Here is a 14,794-nt window from a genome sequence, read left to right as displayed (position 1 = left end):
AAAAAAAAAAAAAAAAAAAAAAAAAAAAAAAAAAAAAAAAAAGACTACATAAAGAACCCTGTATGGAAAAGAAAGAGAGCTTGGCATAAGTGAAGATACCCACAGAAAGACAAACAGAATGAGAGTGAACAAGTGCATGCCAACCACCCCCTCGACACACATACACATACATGGGCCAGAAGTGTACCTTTGGTATTTCTGAGAAAAAACAGCACATTTTGGTCCAGGAACTCCTCAGGAAGAGGGGCGCAGAGCATGTGGAGATGCATCTTTTCCACAATGTACTTCACAGTTCTCTGAAACATGGGGAAAAAACATCTTCATTCTCGAGATACATCCCTTCACCTACAGAACCTAATATTCGGGAACGCCTAAGCCCTCCTCTCGACACGGTGGCTGTCTCACGTTCCGACAGTGCAGCCACAGCCACACAGTGGACACCAGTGGACACCAGCTAAACACAGGAGCACAATGCGCCCAGACTCAGCTCTTGGCCTGACTCCTCTATCGACCAACCGGTGCACCCACGCCTAAACAAACTGACCTGGCAAAGGCCCAGATGGACCTCCAATTTCGTTTTGCAGATGGGACATATTTTGGAAGCAATGAGGCATGATTTTGGTAAGCATAGGCCAGGCTGAGTGCTTACATCCCAGCCGGAAACTCCAACCTCGGGATTTTCCTAGTACGGGGCTCACTCGGCAGGGCTGTGTTATCCAAACCCCACGCATCCCAAATGTCTTCAGGACCGGCCTTTGGCTCTTGGGATGACAAGTTCTAAGCTTTAGAATATCCCCCCAACCCCAAAACCTAAAATGCAATTAAAAAAAAAAAAAAAAAAAAAAGAATATCCCCCCTAATATGGGAGTCTGTGTGAGCCTACGGCCTTGAGCTGTGCCTGGAGGTGTCTGCTAACAATGTGATTTTGGTGAATGTCTGTTTTTGTTTCTAGGGTGACGGTGAGGGCTGGAGATGCAGGGGAGCTGAGTAAGTAAGGTCAGCGGCGGGGATGCTCCAGGCCTGTGCGCCTGATCCCCAGTAAAAATCCCGGACACCGAGGCTCAGGTTAGCCTCTGCGGTCGGCAATACTTCATGCATGTTGTCACTCATAGCTACTGGGAGAATTCAGTGCTGGCCATGTAATTTACTGGGAGGAAATAGATGGAAGCTTGTGCCTGTTTTCTGCTGGTCTCCGTCCTGTGCACCTTTTCTTTTTTCTTTTTTTTTTTTTTTTTGCTGACTCTAATTTGCATCCTTTCCCTGTAATAAACTATAACTATGAATATGATAGACTTTCTGGGTCCTGTGAGTCCTCCTCACCAATCACTGAATCTGAGGGTGGCCTTGGGACTCTATAATCTCGATTCCCTCCCTCGGTTGGGCTGTGTCAGTTACCCTGAATCCTAGAGGGTGTCAGGGGTCCCCATTACCCACCAACAAGGACAAAGAGCCATGCGTACTTTGGAAGGGAGTTTTTCTGAAATCTCTTTGTCCGTTTCTCCATGCTCTACGTTGATTAGAGGTTGGCCTAGAGATTCGGTTCTCAGTGACATACTCTTAGCTGCAAAACAGCAATCAAAGTGTAAGCGAAAATCATCAGGAAATTAGGTTTCCTACTATTAAGAGCAGGCCTGCATTTTGTGCCTAGCACATTTCATTCAAAAGGTGAGTTATCCATAGCTGTGTATACCTTCTGTCCCAATCAATCCGACTGTCGCCTTGATTCACATTATAATTGACAAGAATTGCGTTTTATTTTTGACAGAGTGTCCATCAGAAATTTAACGTCTTTGTGTCTGTGTTCTCTCAGGTAGTGTCCACCCTGTGACCCTGTGACTTATCTGAGGTTTTTACTTAAAAGGGAGTTTATCATAAAGACAAGAATTACAGGCCAGGCACGGTGACTCACGCCTGTAATTTGGGAGGCTGAGGTGGGCAGATCACTCGATGTCAGAAGTTTGAGACCAGCCTGGCCAACACAGCGAAACTCTATCTCTACTAAAAATACAAAAATTAGTAGGGCACGGTAGTGTGTGCCTATAATCCCAGCTACTCAGGAGGCTGAGGCAGGAGAATCACTTGAGGCCAGGAGGTGGAGGTTTCAGTGAGCCAAGATTGCGCCACTGCACTCCAGACTGGACGACAGAGCAAGACTCTGTCTCAAATAATAATAATAATAATAATAATAATAATAATAATAATAAAAAGCCGGGCACGGTGGCTCATTCCTGTAATCCCAGCACTGTGGGAGGCCGAGATAGGCATATCGGGAGGTCAGGAGTTTGAGACCAGCCTGACCAACATGGCAAAACCCCATCTCTACTAAAAATAGAAAAAAAAAATTAGCCAGGCATGGTGGCGCACACCTGTAATCCCAGCTACTCAGGAGGCTGAGACATAATTGCTTGAACCTGGGGGGCAGAGATCTCGGCAGAGCTGAGATCAAACCACGGCACTTCAGCCTGGCAACAGACCGAGACTCCATCTCAAAAAAATAATAATAATAAATAAAATAAACAGATAAATAAAAGAAAAAGAAGTACAGCTAGTATGTTAGCATTTACTCTTTTTTCACTATGAGATGCAAAATTTGTGAGGGATGAGAAGAAAAACAGTCTAAATGAAATGAAGTCTCCTCTCAAGTCCACTGTGATTGCTGCAGATTCAGAAACCTCAGCAGACACCAAGTCTCAGCCCTCGGAACATCCAACAAGCCCGGCACTTAGAGAAGGAAGCTTCCCCTGGGCCGCTCAGCTCTTACTTTGAACAGCACTGTGCAAAGTCACTGTGGCTTTGGAATCAACTCAATGTCCGGGGTCTGAGTCCTCTCTGCTATTTTCTCATCCATGAAACAGGATAGTAACATCTACCAGCCAGATTCTAGAGGACTAGCTGACAGCATGGTTAAGAACCTGGCACCATGGTTGGTAGGGGAATAGTCTACAGACAGCAGTATCAACATTATTAGAGAACTAGCAATAGACTACAGTAAAAAAAAAAAAAAAAAAAAAATTGGCCGGGTGCAGTGGCTCACACCTGTAATCCCAGCACTTTGGGAGGCCGAGGTGGGTAGATCATGAGGTCAGGAGTTCAAGACCAGTCTGGTCAACATGGTGAACCCCATCTCTATTTAAAAAAATACAAAAAGTAGCTGGGCATGGTGGCTCATACCTGTAATCCCAGCTACTTGGGAGGCTGAGGTAGGAAAATTGCTTGAACCAGGACCTGGGAGGCAGGGGTTGTAGTGAGCGGAGATCGTGCCACTGCACTCCAGCCTGGGCTACAGAGTGAGACTCCATTTCCAAAAACAAAAAAAAAAAATCACACTTATGAGCAGGTGCCATGCCATAAATAGCCCATAGTCCATTGCTAATTCTCTAACAGTATTAAAGCAGGCTCTAATCTCTACAAAAAATCAAAATGTTATCCAGATGTGGTGGTGCATGCCTATAACCCCAGCTACAGGCTGGAAGATCATTTGGGGCCGGGAGTTTGAAACCAGCCTGGGTAATGTAGTGAGACCTCATCTCTACAAAAAAATTTAAAAAAAATTTTTTTTTTTTTTAGATGGATCTCACTATGTCCCAGGCTGGAATGCAGTGGCATGATCTCATCTCACGGCAATCTCCGCCTCCTGTGTTCAGGCAATTCTCCTGCCTCAGCCTCCCAGGTATCTGGGATTACAAGTATGTGCCACCATGCCTGGCTAATTTTTGTATTTTTAATAGAGACGGGTTTCACCGTGTTGGCTGGGTTAATCTCGAACTCCTGACCTCAAGTGGTTCTCCTGCCTTGGCTTCCCAAAGTGCTGGGATTATAGGCATGAGCCACCACAACCAGCCAAAAAATTAAGTTAAAAAAAGACATCCAGGCATGGTAGCACGCTCTGTAGACCCAGCTACGTGGAAGGCTGAGGCAGGAGGATCGCTGGAACCCCAGAGTTCAAGGCCACAGGCAGCTATGATCACACCACTGCACTCCAGCCTGGGCAACAGAGCAAGGGCGCATCTTTAAAAAGGAAAATACAGTTATGAATGTACTTAATGCCACCTAGAAATGGTAAAAATGGTAAGTTTTCTGTTACATCCATTTTACCACCATAACAAGAAAAGAATAAAATATATAATAATGTTAATTTACCTTCTGGGAAAGGACTTCCCTGACCTTACCACCTAAACAACCTCTTCCCGCCCAAGTCTTTCCTCTTCATGGATGTATTGGGCTCAAAAGCAGAGTGCCTTCCTAGAAGGCCCTCAGCAGATATTGCTGTGGCATCCAGAACTACCACGTGCCTTATCAAAACCCACTTTAGCCTGGGCACGGTGGCTCACACCTCTAATCCCAGCACTTTGGGAGGCCGAGGAGGGCAGATCACCTGAGGTCTGGAGTTCAAGACTAGCCTGGCCAGCATGGTGAAACCCTGTCTCTACTAAAAATACAATAATTAGCTGGGTGTGGTGGTAGGCACTTGTAATCACAGCTACTTGGGAGGCTGAGTCAGGAGAATCGCTTGAACCTAGGAGGTGGAGGCTGCAGTGAGCCAAGATCACGCCATTGCACTACAGCTTAGGTAACAAGAGCGAGACTCCGTCTCAAAAAATAAAAAAGGAGAGAGGACACATAGAGAAGAAAGACACAGAGAGGACAGGGCCATGTGATGATGGATGCAGAGACAGGAGTGATGGCGCTGCAGGCTGAGGACACCCTGACCCCCAGACTACAGTGGGGAGGCCAGGAAAGATCCTCCCCTTGGTCCTGCAGAGGGAGCACAGCCCTGCCAGCACCTTGATTTTGAACTTCTGGCCTCCAGAGCTGTGAGATAATACATCTGTGTTGTTTTCAGCCACCCAGTCTGTGGTCACTTGTGATGGCAGCCATGAGAAACTACTAAATGCGTCTATTCGTGACCCAGCAGTTTCCCTTTGTGCTTCATATCCAGTGAAAGTAGAAACTGATTCCGGCATGGCAGGCAGCACCCGATGGGCGGGGGGGGGGGTTCTCAGTTCTACCCACCCGCAACCCACAACCCCTCCCAACTCCACACCTCGAGCTTTATCCATGTACTCCACTTTTTGAGAATAAATTTCTTCCTCCTCGTCTTCTTCATCAGACAGGGCAGGTATCTCATTATCTTTATGGTCACATAAATGGGAAGAAAATACAAAACGTAATTGTTCGCTGCATGAAACACCTGATATCTTTGCTTTCTGTGGAGCCAAGGGGTGGCAATGTGGCCCACGGGAGACCTGCATATGTTACAGTGGCACAGCAGTATCCCTTACTAGAGCCAGCTTTCAGTGACTGCCAGGAAGGTTTGTGAAAATTTTGCCAAGAGACGAAGGATACAGAAATGATCACAGAGTTACCACTAGCCCAGAAGCAATGTAAATGACCAAGAAGCATAAAAAAGAGGCTCCTGAGGCGGGTGCGGTGGCTCACGCCTGTAACCCCGGCACTTTGGGAGGCCAAGGCGGGCTGATCACAAGGTCAGGAGTTCAAGACCAGCCTGACCAACATGGTAAAACCCCATCTCTACTAAAAATACAAAAATTAGTCGGATGTGGTGACACGCGCCTATAGTCCCAGCTACTCGGAGGGCTGAGGCAGGAGAATAGCTTGAACCTGGGAAGTGGAGGCTGCAGTGAGCCGAGATTGCATCACTGCACTCTAGCCTGGGCAACAAGAGCAAGACTTTGCCTAAAAAAAAGGCTCCTGGCTGCACCAGGAATGTATTTAACACCGTAAACTGTACACCTCAAGATGGTTAAGATGAGAACATGCAGGTCATGTGTAAGTTACAATTTAAAAACTGAAGGAGGCCAGATCACACCACTGCACTCCAACCTGGGCGACAGAGAGGCTCTGTCTCAAAAAGAAAAAGAAAAAAGAAAGAAAAAACTGAAGGGGAAAAAAAAGAGGCTCAACTCTACTAACGTTTACGTAAATTAGTGTAGGGAAGTGCATCTACTTTTCTTCTATGGAACTGGCAAAAATCTACAAAATGGCCAATATCCAATGTCAGGGAGGACACTGGGAAACAGGCACCTCATCCGCCATCGCTGGCTGTGGACCAGCAGGGCCTCCCTGGAGGGCAGTTCAGCAGGACCCACTCAACCGTAAATGACCACACGTGTTACAGGTGCGGTTTCATCGTTACAAATCTGTCCTCCAGAAATACACAAAGTGTGCGATGGACATTGTTCCATTGTTTGTAGGATGAATCCTCTGAAAAGCTAAGTGTCCATGAATGAAAGAATGGATGAGCAGAATATGGTATATGTATGTATTTAAAAATCTATCAAGTTAGATTTTAGGTAGAACTGTAGGTATTTACATGAAAAAATATCCAAGACGCGGTGGAGGGAGAAGTCACAAAACAATATGTATAGTATGGTTTTTATTTATAGTTTTAGGAACTCTATATATCCACATTTTATCATTATAGAGAGAAATGAAGATATAGATTGTAGATAGAACAAGGATAGACAGATACAGGTGACAAGTAGGCAGGTAGGTAGATCGATTAACTGATCTCAACGGCCCTGACCTTATGCATAGATAGATAAATTAATTGATATAAAGAGATGGATGGATAGATGATGGGTGAATGACAGGTAGACAGACACATAGACTGGTCAGTTGGTAGACAGATAATAGAGAGAGAGGCAGACGTATAGGTAGGTAGGCAGGAGAGAGACAGATGTATAGGTAGGTAGGTAGATTAACTGGTAGAAAATTGGTAGAGACAGACAGATAGATAGATGATAGGTGAATGACAGGTAGCTAGACACACAGATTGGTCAGTTGGTAGATAATAGAGAGAAAGATGTATAGGTAGGTAGGTAGATAGATAGATAGATAGATGTATAGGAAGGTAGGTAAGCAGATCAGTCGGTGCGTAGATAGATGATTGATTGATTAACTGACTGATAATTTGACAAAAGAGCCAACCAGAAACACAGCAAACTATTAACAGTGGTTAACCCTGGAAATAGGAGCAGATCTGGGGCTTCAGGAATGGAGAAGCGTTGCTTTTTCTTTTTCTATGTAATTGTATGTTCTGCGAATTTTTAAGAGAACACGTGTTCTGGCAATGTGTGTAACTGTGTTAAATGTAAGGAGGTGACTGAATGACGGGTACAGTACGATTGCATTTGGTGCGCACTGGGTCAGCATCTTGGGTATCTGCTGCCGGCAGGACACCTCACCTTTCTGACTGCCACCTGCCCCACTATCTGTCTCCATTCCTATCATTTGTAACCAGGACCAGAGAGAAGTCTTGACCAGGGGAGGGGCAGAAAGAGGGGGGGAAATAGGAATGGAGGGACACACTCGCCTCCCTTCAGGTCCTCTGAACAGACCGGAAGCACCTGTCCCCCAGAAATAATCTAGGGAAACTGCTCAAGGGTCTGTATGAGCCTGTAGGCTTCATAAGCAGAGAGTGGGTGACAACATGTGGAGGTGGGAGGTCTCTTCTCCCCACCTGGACAGAACCCCCAAAACCCGACACCATCTGGCACCTCCACAATCAGCAGCTTTGAGTTTCCAGAGACAGCATCTTCACCAAGGAATCCATCAGCTTTTCACCACGAGGCGATAGTGGAGAAGGGACAGAAATGGAAGGGAAGATCAGGGACAGAGACAGCCCAGAAACAGGGCATGGGAGCAGGGGCAGGGGCCGGGGAGTTCTGAGCTCCCTTGAGAGGGTCCAGGAATTAACCAGGGGGACACTCTGAAGTGAGACTGAACTCTGCTTCTACACAGGACAATGACATTTGGGTTAAACACGTGCTAGTAAACACAGCAGAAAACAGCCACCCCTCCGTTCACAGAGGCCCTTAGAGGTTTCTGCAAGAAATCCAAGTCGCATTCATTGTTTTAGGGTCTTGCCATAATTTTTTAAAACAGTACTTTGGGAGGCCGAGGCGGGTGGATCACGAGGTCAAGAGATCAAGACCATCGTGGTCAACATGGTGAAACCCCGTCTCTATATAATTAAAATGAGCTGGGTGTGGTGGTGGGTGCCTGTAGTCCTAGCTACTTGGGAGGCTGAGGCAGGAGAATCGCTTGAACCAGGGAGGTGGAGGCTGCAGTGAGCCAAGATAGGACGCACCACTGCAGTCTGGTGACAGTCCAGCCTGGGTGACAGAGCTAGACTCTGTTGTCCACCCCTCCGCCAAAAAAAAAAGACGGTGGCCAGGTACCAGGTGGCTCACGCATGGAATCTCAGCACTTTGGGAGGCTGAGGTGGGATGATCACTTGAGCTCAGTAGTTTGAGACCACCCTGGGCAACATGGTGAAATCCTGTCTCTACCAAAAATATAAAAATTAGCTGGGCATGGTGACACACACCTGTAGTCCCAGCTACTCAGGAGGCTGAAGTGGGAGAATCGCTTGAGCCCAAGAGGCAGAGGTTTCAGTAAGCCAAGATCGTGCCACTGCACTCCACTCTAGCATGGGTGACAGAGTGAGATCCTGTCCAAAAAAAAAAAAAAAGTTTAAAAATAAAATAAGGCTGGGTGCGATGGCTCACACTTGTAATTCCAGCATTTTGGGAGGCCAAGGAGGGCAGATCATGAGGTCAGGAGATCTAGAGCAGCCTGGCCAATATGGTTCAACCCCGTCTGTACTAAAAATACAAAAATTAGCTGGGCGGGATGGCACGCGCCTGTAGCTCCAGCTACTCAGGTGGCTGGGGCAGGAGAATCGCTTGAACCCGGGAGGCGGAGGTTGCAGTGAACCAAGACTACACCACTGCACTCTAGCCTGGCGACTGAGTGAGACTCCGTCTCAAAATAAAAAATAAAATAAATGTGCCTGGTCCCTTTAAAAAAAATCAAAGGTCTGCCGGCCCTGCCACCCGAACCCAGTGAGGGGCCTTGCAAGGGATCCCCCAGTCCTGAAGGGGTTGAGGAGAGTGGCCCAGGAGGCTAGATAGCCAGGCGGAGGTCCCGCAGCTGTGCTCTGGGCTGGTGCTCCTGCGAGGTCGCGGCTTTTGAGGTCCCACCTCCTGGCTGTTTCTGAAGAGAGCTGTCCCGCCTCCTCCCCTCAGCTGTGCTGGCCCCTCCCTGCCTTCTCTGTGTCCCTGGGCCTATCAGAGAGTAGGTAGGGCTGATTCGCCTCCACACAGGGTTCTGGGACCCGGGTCACTGTCTTTTTTTTTTTTCCGATGCTAATTTGTTCAACATAAGCATTTAAAGTCTACCGTAATTTTAAAAAACCTTGTCTTAGCATTACTTTACCTTTTAGCATATGAGGAACCTCCAGAAGTAGAAAGGGGTGCTCTTGGGACCCTCCGTGAGACTCTGCGACCCTCAAGGAGAGTGACAGTGACCGGGGTCCCTGCCACATCTGGGGATGGCTCTACCCAGCCGTTTGGGTTAATGTACAGTGGACTTGACTGCCTATGGGCCTTGGGCGCGTTCCTGGACCCCTCTGCGCGTTTGCTCATCTGTAAAATGGGGATGAGGATACACCGGCCTCGTAGGGTTAAGGAGTGGATACGAGCGTTGCAACCGCACCTGGTACGAGGTGAGGGCTACGTCAGGGTTTGCTGTGCTTTTTCAATCAAGGTCTGGCTTTCCAAGCGGGCTCTGGGCCCAGGAGGGCAGGGGCGGCTGTGACCGCCGGGTTCGCCCGGGGCCTGCACGTGCCGGGCGGCAGTGTTCAGGGACAGCACCTGCGGCCGGGGCCGGGCGATGGGCAGGCTCCGCAGCCCCCACGCCCGCCGGAGAGACCGGGGCGGGCAGGGCCGAAGCCCGGGGAAGCGAGCGGCGCGTCGAGGCTCACCGGTCTCCACCTCCACCTCCTCCTCCTCCGGCACCAGCTTGCGGTAGAACAGCAGCGCCGACGAGCCCTCCTCCTCGCTCGCCTGGTTGAGGAAGTGCAGGATGAGATCCTCGCCCTGGCCGTCGTCGCGGTTGAGCAGGTCCTCGAAGAGCTGGGGGTCGGTGATGCCGAAAGCCGCGTACACGCGGTCGCGCATCCACAGCACCCGCAGGTCGTCCATGGCGCCGCGCAGGGCAGAGGGAGCCGGGCGCAGGGCGGGCGTCCGTGGCAACGGCGGCCCTAGCAACGGACTTCCCGGCAACGGCCATCGCCCGCCCCGCTGACGGCGCCGGCGCGGGGTCCGCAAGAACGACAGTGACCGGCGCCCGGCACCTCGGTCCCGGCACCTGCGCGCCCGGGACCCGCCAGCACCCCAGCCCCGAGATCTCGGAGGCGCGCACCAGGCCCCTGGCCGCCGAGGTGGGCCGGTCCCTGGTCCCCGCAGCTCGCACGCCCCTGGATTTGGAGCGGGACCCTCGCCGCCAGGAGCCGCTCTCGGGCCGCTGCAGCCGAGGGTGCGACCCCACCTCACCCGGACCGGATCTGCAAAGCAGCCCGCCCACCTTGCAGAAGTTGGGGCCAGTGGCAAGGCGAGCTCACAGCACCTCGGCGTGGCAGAGGCGGGGTTGGAGGCCAGGCAGGATACAGCCCCAGCCCTTAGCCCTCAGCCCTCAGCCCTCAGCCACGTGGGTCAAAGGCCAGGGGAGGAGAAATAAGCCAAGGCGGCACGAGTTCCTCGTTGCCTACGACATCAGGGAGGAAGGAGTGGAGTTCTTTGGCTTTCTCGCCAAGCCAGAGCATAATAAAACGAAACACCCACGTTTAAAAATATAGATATATTTATTTGTCATTAGCAAAAGGAAGTTCAATACTGATAGAAGATGCAAATTTGTCCTTTCATGCATCTGTGGAGCAAAATACTAACTTATTCACTGTCATTTCCCCTCACAAGGAGTTGAGCCCCTAGATGACTAGGCTAACCCTTGGATTTTCCCACCAAAGAACAGGTGGAATGTACTAAGTATTTCTTAAAATTCTAAACCAAAGATCAGCACGAATGGCGTGACTGTAGGAAGACTGTTAGTCCAAACGGCCTCATTTCCATCATCTTGATTTCAGAGTTCATCATAGCCTTCCTGAGATATCCCTATGGCATGCAGGCAAACCTGGCTTTACATTTTTAATAGAGGAATTTACTGTTTTTAAATGCAGACTGCAGAATTGTAAAAGTTGTTTTTTTGCTTTTCTTTTCTAAAATGCATCAGGCTCTAAAACACCTGAATATGTAATCCATGAACATTATTTTTGGGTTTTTTTTTTTTTTTTTTTGGGAGACAGTTTTGCCCTTGTTGCCCAGTCTGGAGTGCAATGGCGCGATCTCAGCTCACCACAACCTACACCTTCTGGGTTCAAGCTGTTCTCTTGCCTCTGCCTCCCCAGTAGCTGGGATTACAGGTATGTGCCACCACACCTGGCTAATTTTGTATTTTTAGTAGAGACAGGGTTTCTCCATGTTGGTCAGTCTGGTCTTGAACTCCTGACCTCAGGTGATCCACCCGCTTCAGCCTCCCAAAGTGCTGGGATTACAGGTGTGAGCCACCACGCCCAGCCTAATTCATGAACATTGTAAGGGTGACTGACCTATGCTACAGGTGTTCTATGCCTTATTAAACAACTGCAGAGGGCTGGGCATGGTGGCTCACACCTGTAATCCCAGCACTTTGGGAGGCTGAGACGAGCGGATCACCTGAGGTCAGGAGTTTGAGACCAGCCTGGCCAACATGGTGAAACCCCATTTCTACTAACAATACAAAAAATAGCTGGGCGTGATGGCAGGCGCCTAAACTCAAGAGGCTAAAGCAGGAGAACTGCTTAAGCCCTGGAGGCAGAGGTTGCAGTGAGCCGAGATCATACCACGCACTCCAGCCTGGGTGACAGAATGAGACTCTGTCTCGAAAAAATAAAAATAAATTTTTTAAATAAACAACTGCAGAGGAGATACTGACAGCAGATGTTGTTATAAATACCCATTCCAGAAACAAGAACAGAGCAGCCTTCCGTGAAAGAGGAGTTCCAAGTCCTTTAGCTGCTGAAAAGTCCAGGGCTCACCCAGATCCAATCAGACAGAACACCCTTTGCACTCCTTAAGTGACCCCCGCAACTGCAGTCTCCATCCAGCAGGTCAAAATCAAATTCTATTTAGAAGAAATCCCTTGGGTATTTATTTTAGGATTCTGTTAACACATGGTAATAAACATCTCAATGAAAACTGAAAAATGTGGCTGTCGTGACATTTATGTTTAGGAAAATAAACATATTCAGCATCGTCCACACAACTTGCCATCTTCTCTCTGGATTTCTGCTATCAAAGAATGAAGTATGCTTTAAAAACTAGACACATAATAGGTTCTAGCAAAAGGCTGAAAAACAAGCAAAACTCAGCAACAGCTCTGGTAACATGACACTGGAGCCCATGGCTTTACAAAAAAAAAAAAAAAAAAAAAAAAAAAAAACAGGAATTGCCCTGGCACCTGTAACACACCACTAGCAAACTACATTTCCAGGAAGTGAGGATTCTGAATTCGTTTTTCACATAATGACATTCTACATAACTACTACATAGATTTCAACAGAGAAATGATTGCATCCTCTGGTCTATGGCCTACGAAGAGGTGTGAATTAGAAAGAGTTAAAAAGTGGCCCCGGGAGAATTACAGTAGGGAGCAGTAAACAACTCCAGCAAATGTCTCTTATTTACCAATCAGTTAACAGTGCCCTGAAGTCTTGGGCTTCCAGGGATGAAGTCGCTACTATTGTTTTTATGACAGATCCTTGGAGCAAGGTTAACAACACAAGTGACCCCTAGTGGAAGCGTGGATCTAGGTGAAAGCCACTCTGAGACCTGACCAGCACTTCTGGGATGTCACAGTCACCCAACACGAGTGCCCGACATGACACCTTTCTAGAGAAGTATCACTTTGAGAGCAGAATTATTTTCAAGTGTTTTGTCAGCATTATCTGATAATTTGAGGGACAAAAAGCAGTAAACCCAAGCTGCCCTTGGGTGGCATCTCATCAAGCAGCACATAGAATCTGTACTATAATCGAAAGGGTTTAATTTGAAGAGTCACAGTTATGTCAACGCTGTTCTGCTCATGCCTTGAAATCACCTGCACAGCTACGTTCAACTCAGCACTCCAGGATCCCAGCTTGTAACATAAGTTGCAAGCTCTCCACCTCGAAACAGGGTAAAGGAGGATAGGGTCACATAGCCTTTTAATGCGTATCACTCACAATGTTAAAAAGGTGAAAAAAAGATTTTTTTCTGAAAATAATTGTCTAAAATCAAACTAAAATATAAAAAATTAACATAATTTGCAAGAATATAGATCAGAATGTTCAACAGGACTGACTCAAGTTCACAAAAAACTAAATGTCAAGTGAATAGATGAATTTAAACGAAAGATTATAAAATAGTGGCTATCAAGAATTAGTTTTCAACTGATCTAAACAGTTTGGAAGTTTAAATTAACTCTAAATACTTTTATCAGACCTTTAACTAGAAATAGTCTGAAAGTAAAAAAACTATCATTAGACTGTTCTCAAGGATAAGTGTAATCTCTTCATGGTAAAATATCATCATTTATATTTTGTTATAAAAATATACAAAATACTACTTTTTACCTTTCCTTCACTCAGTATAAAGCCTTTTGGTTCAGTGAAATCAGCCAAGCTGTCACTAAATTCAAATCATGTCCACATTATACTTTCTGAGTCACACTGGGTTTTAAGGCTCAGTATACAATTTACCTTTCCAAACATACAATTATCACAACTGGTTTTATGTAAGGATAACAGGATAAGAGTCTTTAAAAAAATATACAAGTGGGATAACCATTTGTTGTATGTTATTTTATCCCATTGTCCCCAATTACTAAAACAAGACAGTACTGTAAAAACAATCCTCTACTTATAATTCTAGGTAGCACAGGATAAAAAATGTTTGCATATTTTTGGCCGGGCGCAGTGGCTCACGCCTGTAATCCCAGCACTTTGGGAGGCCAAGGCGGGTAGACCACTTGAGGTCAGGAATTTGAGGCCAGCCTTGCCAACACGGTGAAACCCCATCTCTATAAAAAAACAAATAAATTAGCTGGTCATGGTAGTGGGCGCCTGTAATCCCAGCTACTCGCAAGGCTGAGGCAGGAGAATCGCTTGAACCCAGGAGGTAGAGGATGCAGTGAGCTGAGATTGTGCCACTGCACTCCAGCCTGGGCAACAGAGCAAGACTTCATCTCAAAAAAAACAAAAGTTTGCATATTTTTTAATCAAGCAGAATACATGTGAATGTTTTGATTACCCATCATTAAGTTTTTTAAAAAACTATCCATATTTCAGCTGTTGGAAAATATCATCTGACAATCTCAGGTGACAGATTAACTCTTTTTTTTAAAAAATAAAGTTTTAAGGAATCAAGTGTCTAATACCATTTTCAATTAGCCGTTCAAAATTGGTTTCTCTCTCCCAATCCTATATTTGAAAAAATACCTTTAACGTAACATTTGGCATTAACTTATATTTGCTCATCATAAAAAAACAAAAGAAATTTTTATATCTCAAATTGATAAACTTTAGAAAATATTTAACATATGAGGAAGAGGTATATCTCACAGAATTATTTGGCTATATCATAAGGCAGTCAATGAAGATGGAATTTTTCCTATGATAAATCTGACATAAGTGAAATTCTATAACATGATAATTCTCCACACATGGGAAAGCTTGTTGGTTACAGCAAGATGATCATGCCACACTGTCGTCGTCACTGAACCTCGATGAAAGTAGACTGAACGAGAAAGGAACAAATTTGGTGCCTGCACCAACATAGAATTTGTTCTGAAATTCTACCCTAAAAAAAAAAAGCCATGTATTAATGGGAGATGATGAAATCATATTCCTTAAAAC

The 14,794-nt window shown here is 46.6% G+C and overlaps 2 protein-coding genes across 2 annotated transcripts in view; both read right to left on the bottom strand.

Moving 5' to 3' along the window:
- DNAH10 (dynein axonemal heavy chain 10) overlaps positions 1-10,047 on the bottom strand; it is a 174,981-nt gene extending 164,934 nt beyond the window's left edge. Inside the window, exons 1-4 of the mRNA XM_032243719.1 lie at positions 9,791-10,047; positions 5,045-5,131; positions 1,461-1,561; positions 188-296 (exon numbers count right to left, since the gene is read on the bottom strand). Of these exons, the coding sequence (XP_032099610.1) occupies positions 188-296; positions 1,461-1,561; positions 5,045-5,131; positions 9,791-10,010 (517 nt within the window). The 5' untranslated portion in view covers positions 10,011-10,047. The remainder of the gene's footprint in view (positions 1-187; positions 297-1,460; positions 1,562-5,044; positions 5,132-9,790) is intronic.
- A 1,975-nt stretch (positions 10,048-12,022) lies between these two features.
- ATP6V0A2 (ATPase H+ transporting V0 subunit a2) overlaps positions 12,023-14,794 on the bottom strand; it is a 50,071-nt gene continuing 47,299 nt past the window's right edge. Inside the window, exon 20 of the mRNA XM_032243711.1 lies at positions 12,023-14,738. Within this exon, the coding sequence (XP_032099602.1) occupies positions 14,633-14,738 (106 nt within the window). The 3' untranslated portion in view covers positions 12,023-14,632. The remainder of the gene's footprint in view (positions 14,739-14,794) is intronic.

This window comes from Sapajus apella, unplaced genomic scaffold, assembly GCF_009761245.1.
Source record: "Sapajus apella isolate SASKATOON/1434 unplaced genomic scaffold, GSC_monkey_1.0 scaffold2, whole genome shotgun sequence".
In the NCBI taxonomy this organism is placed as follows: domain Eukaryota; kingdom Metazoa; phylum Chordata; class Mammalia; order Primates; family Cebidae; genus Sapajus; species Sapajus apella.
This window is presented reverse-complemented; position numbering and strand designations above follow the sequence as displayed.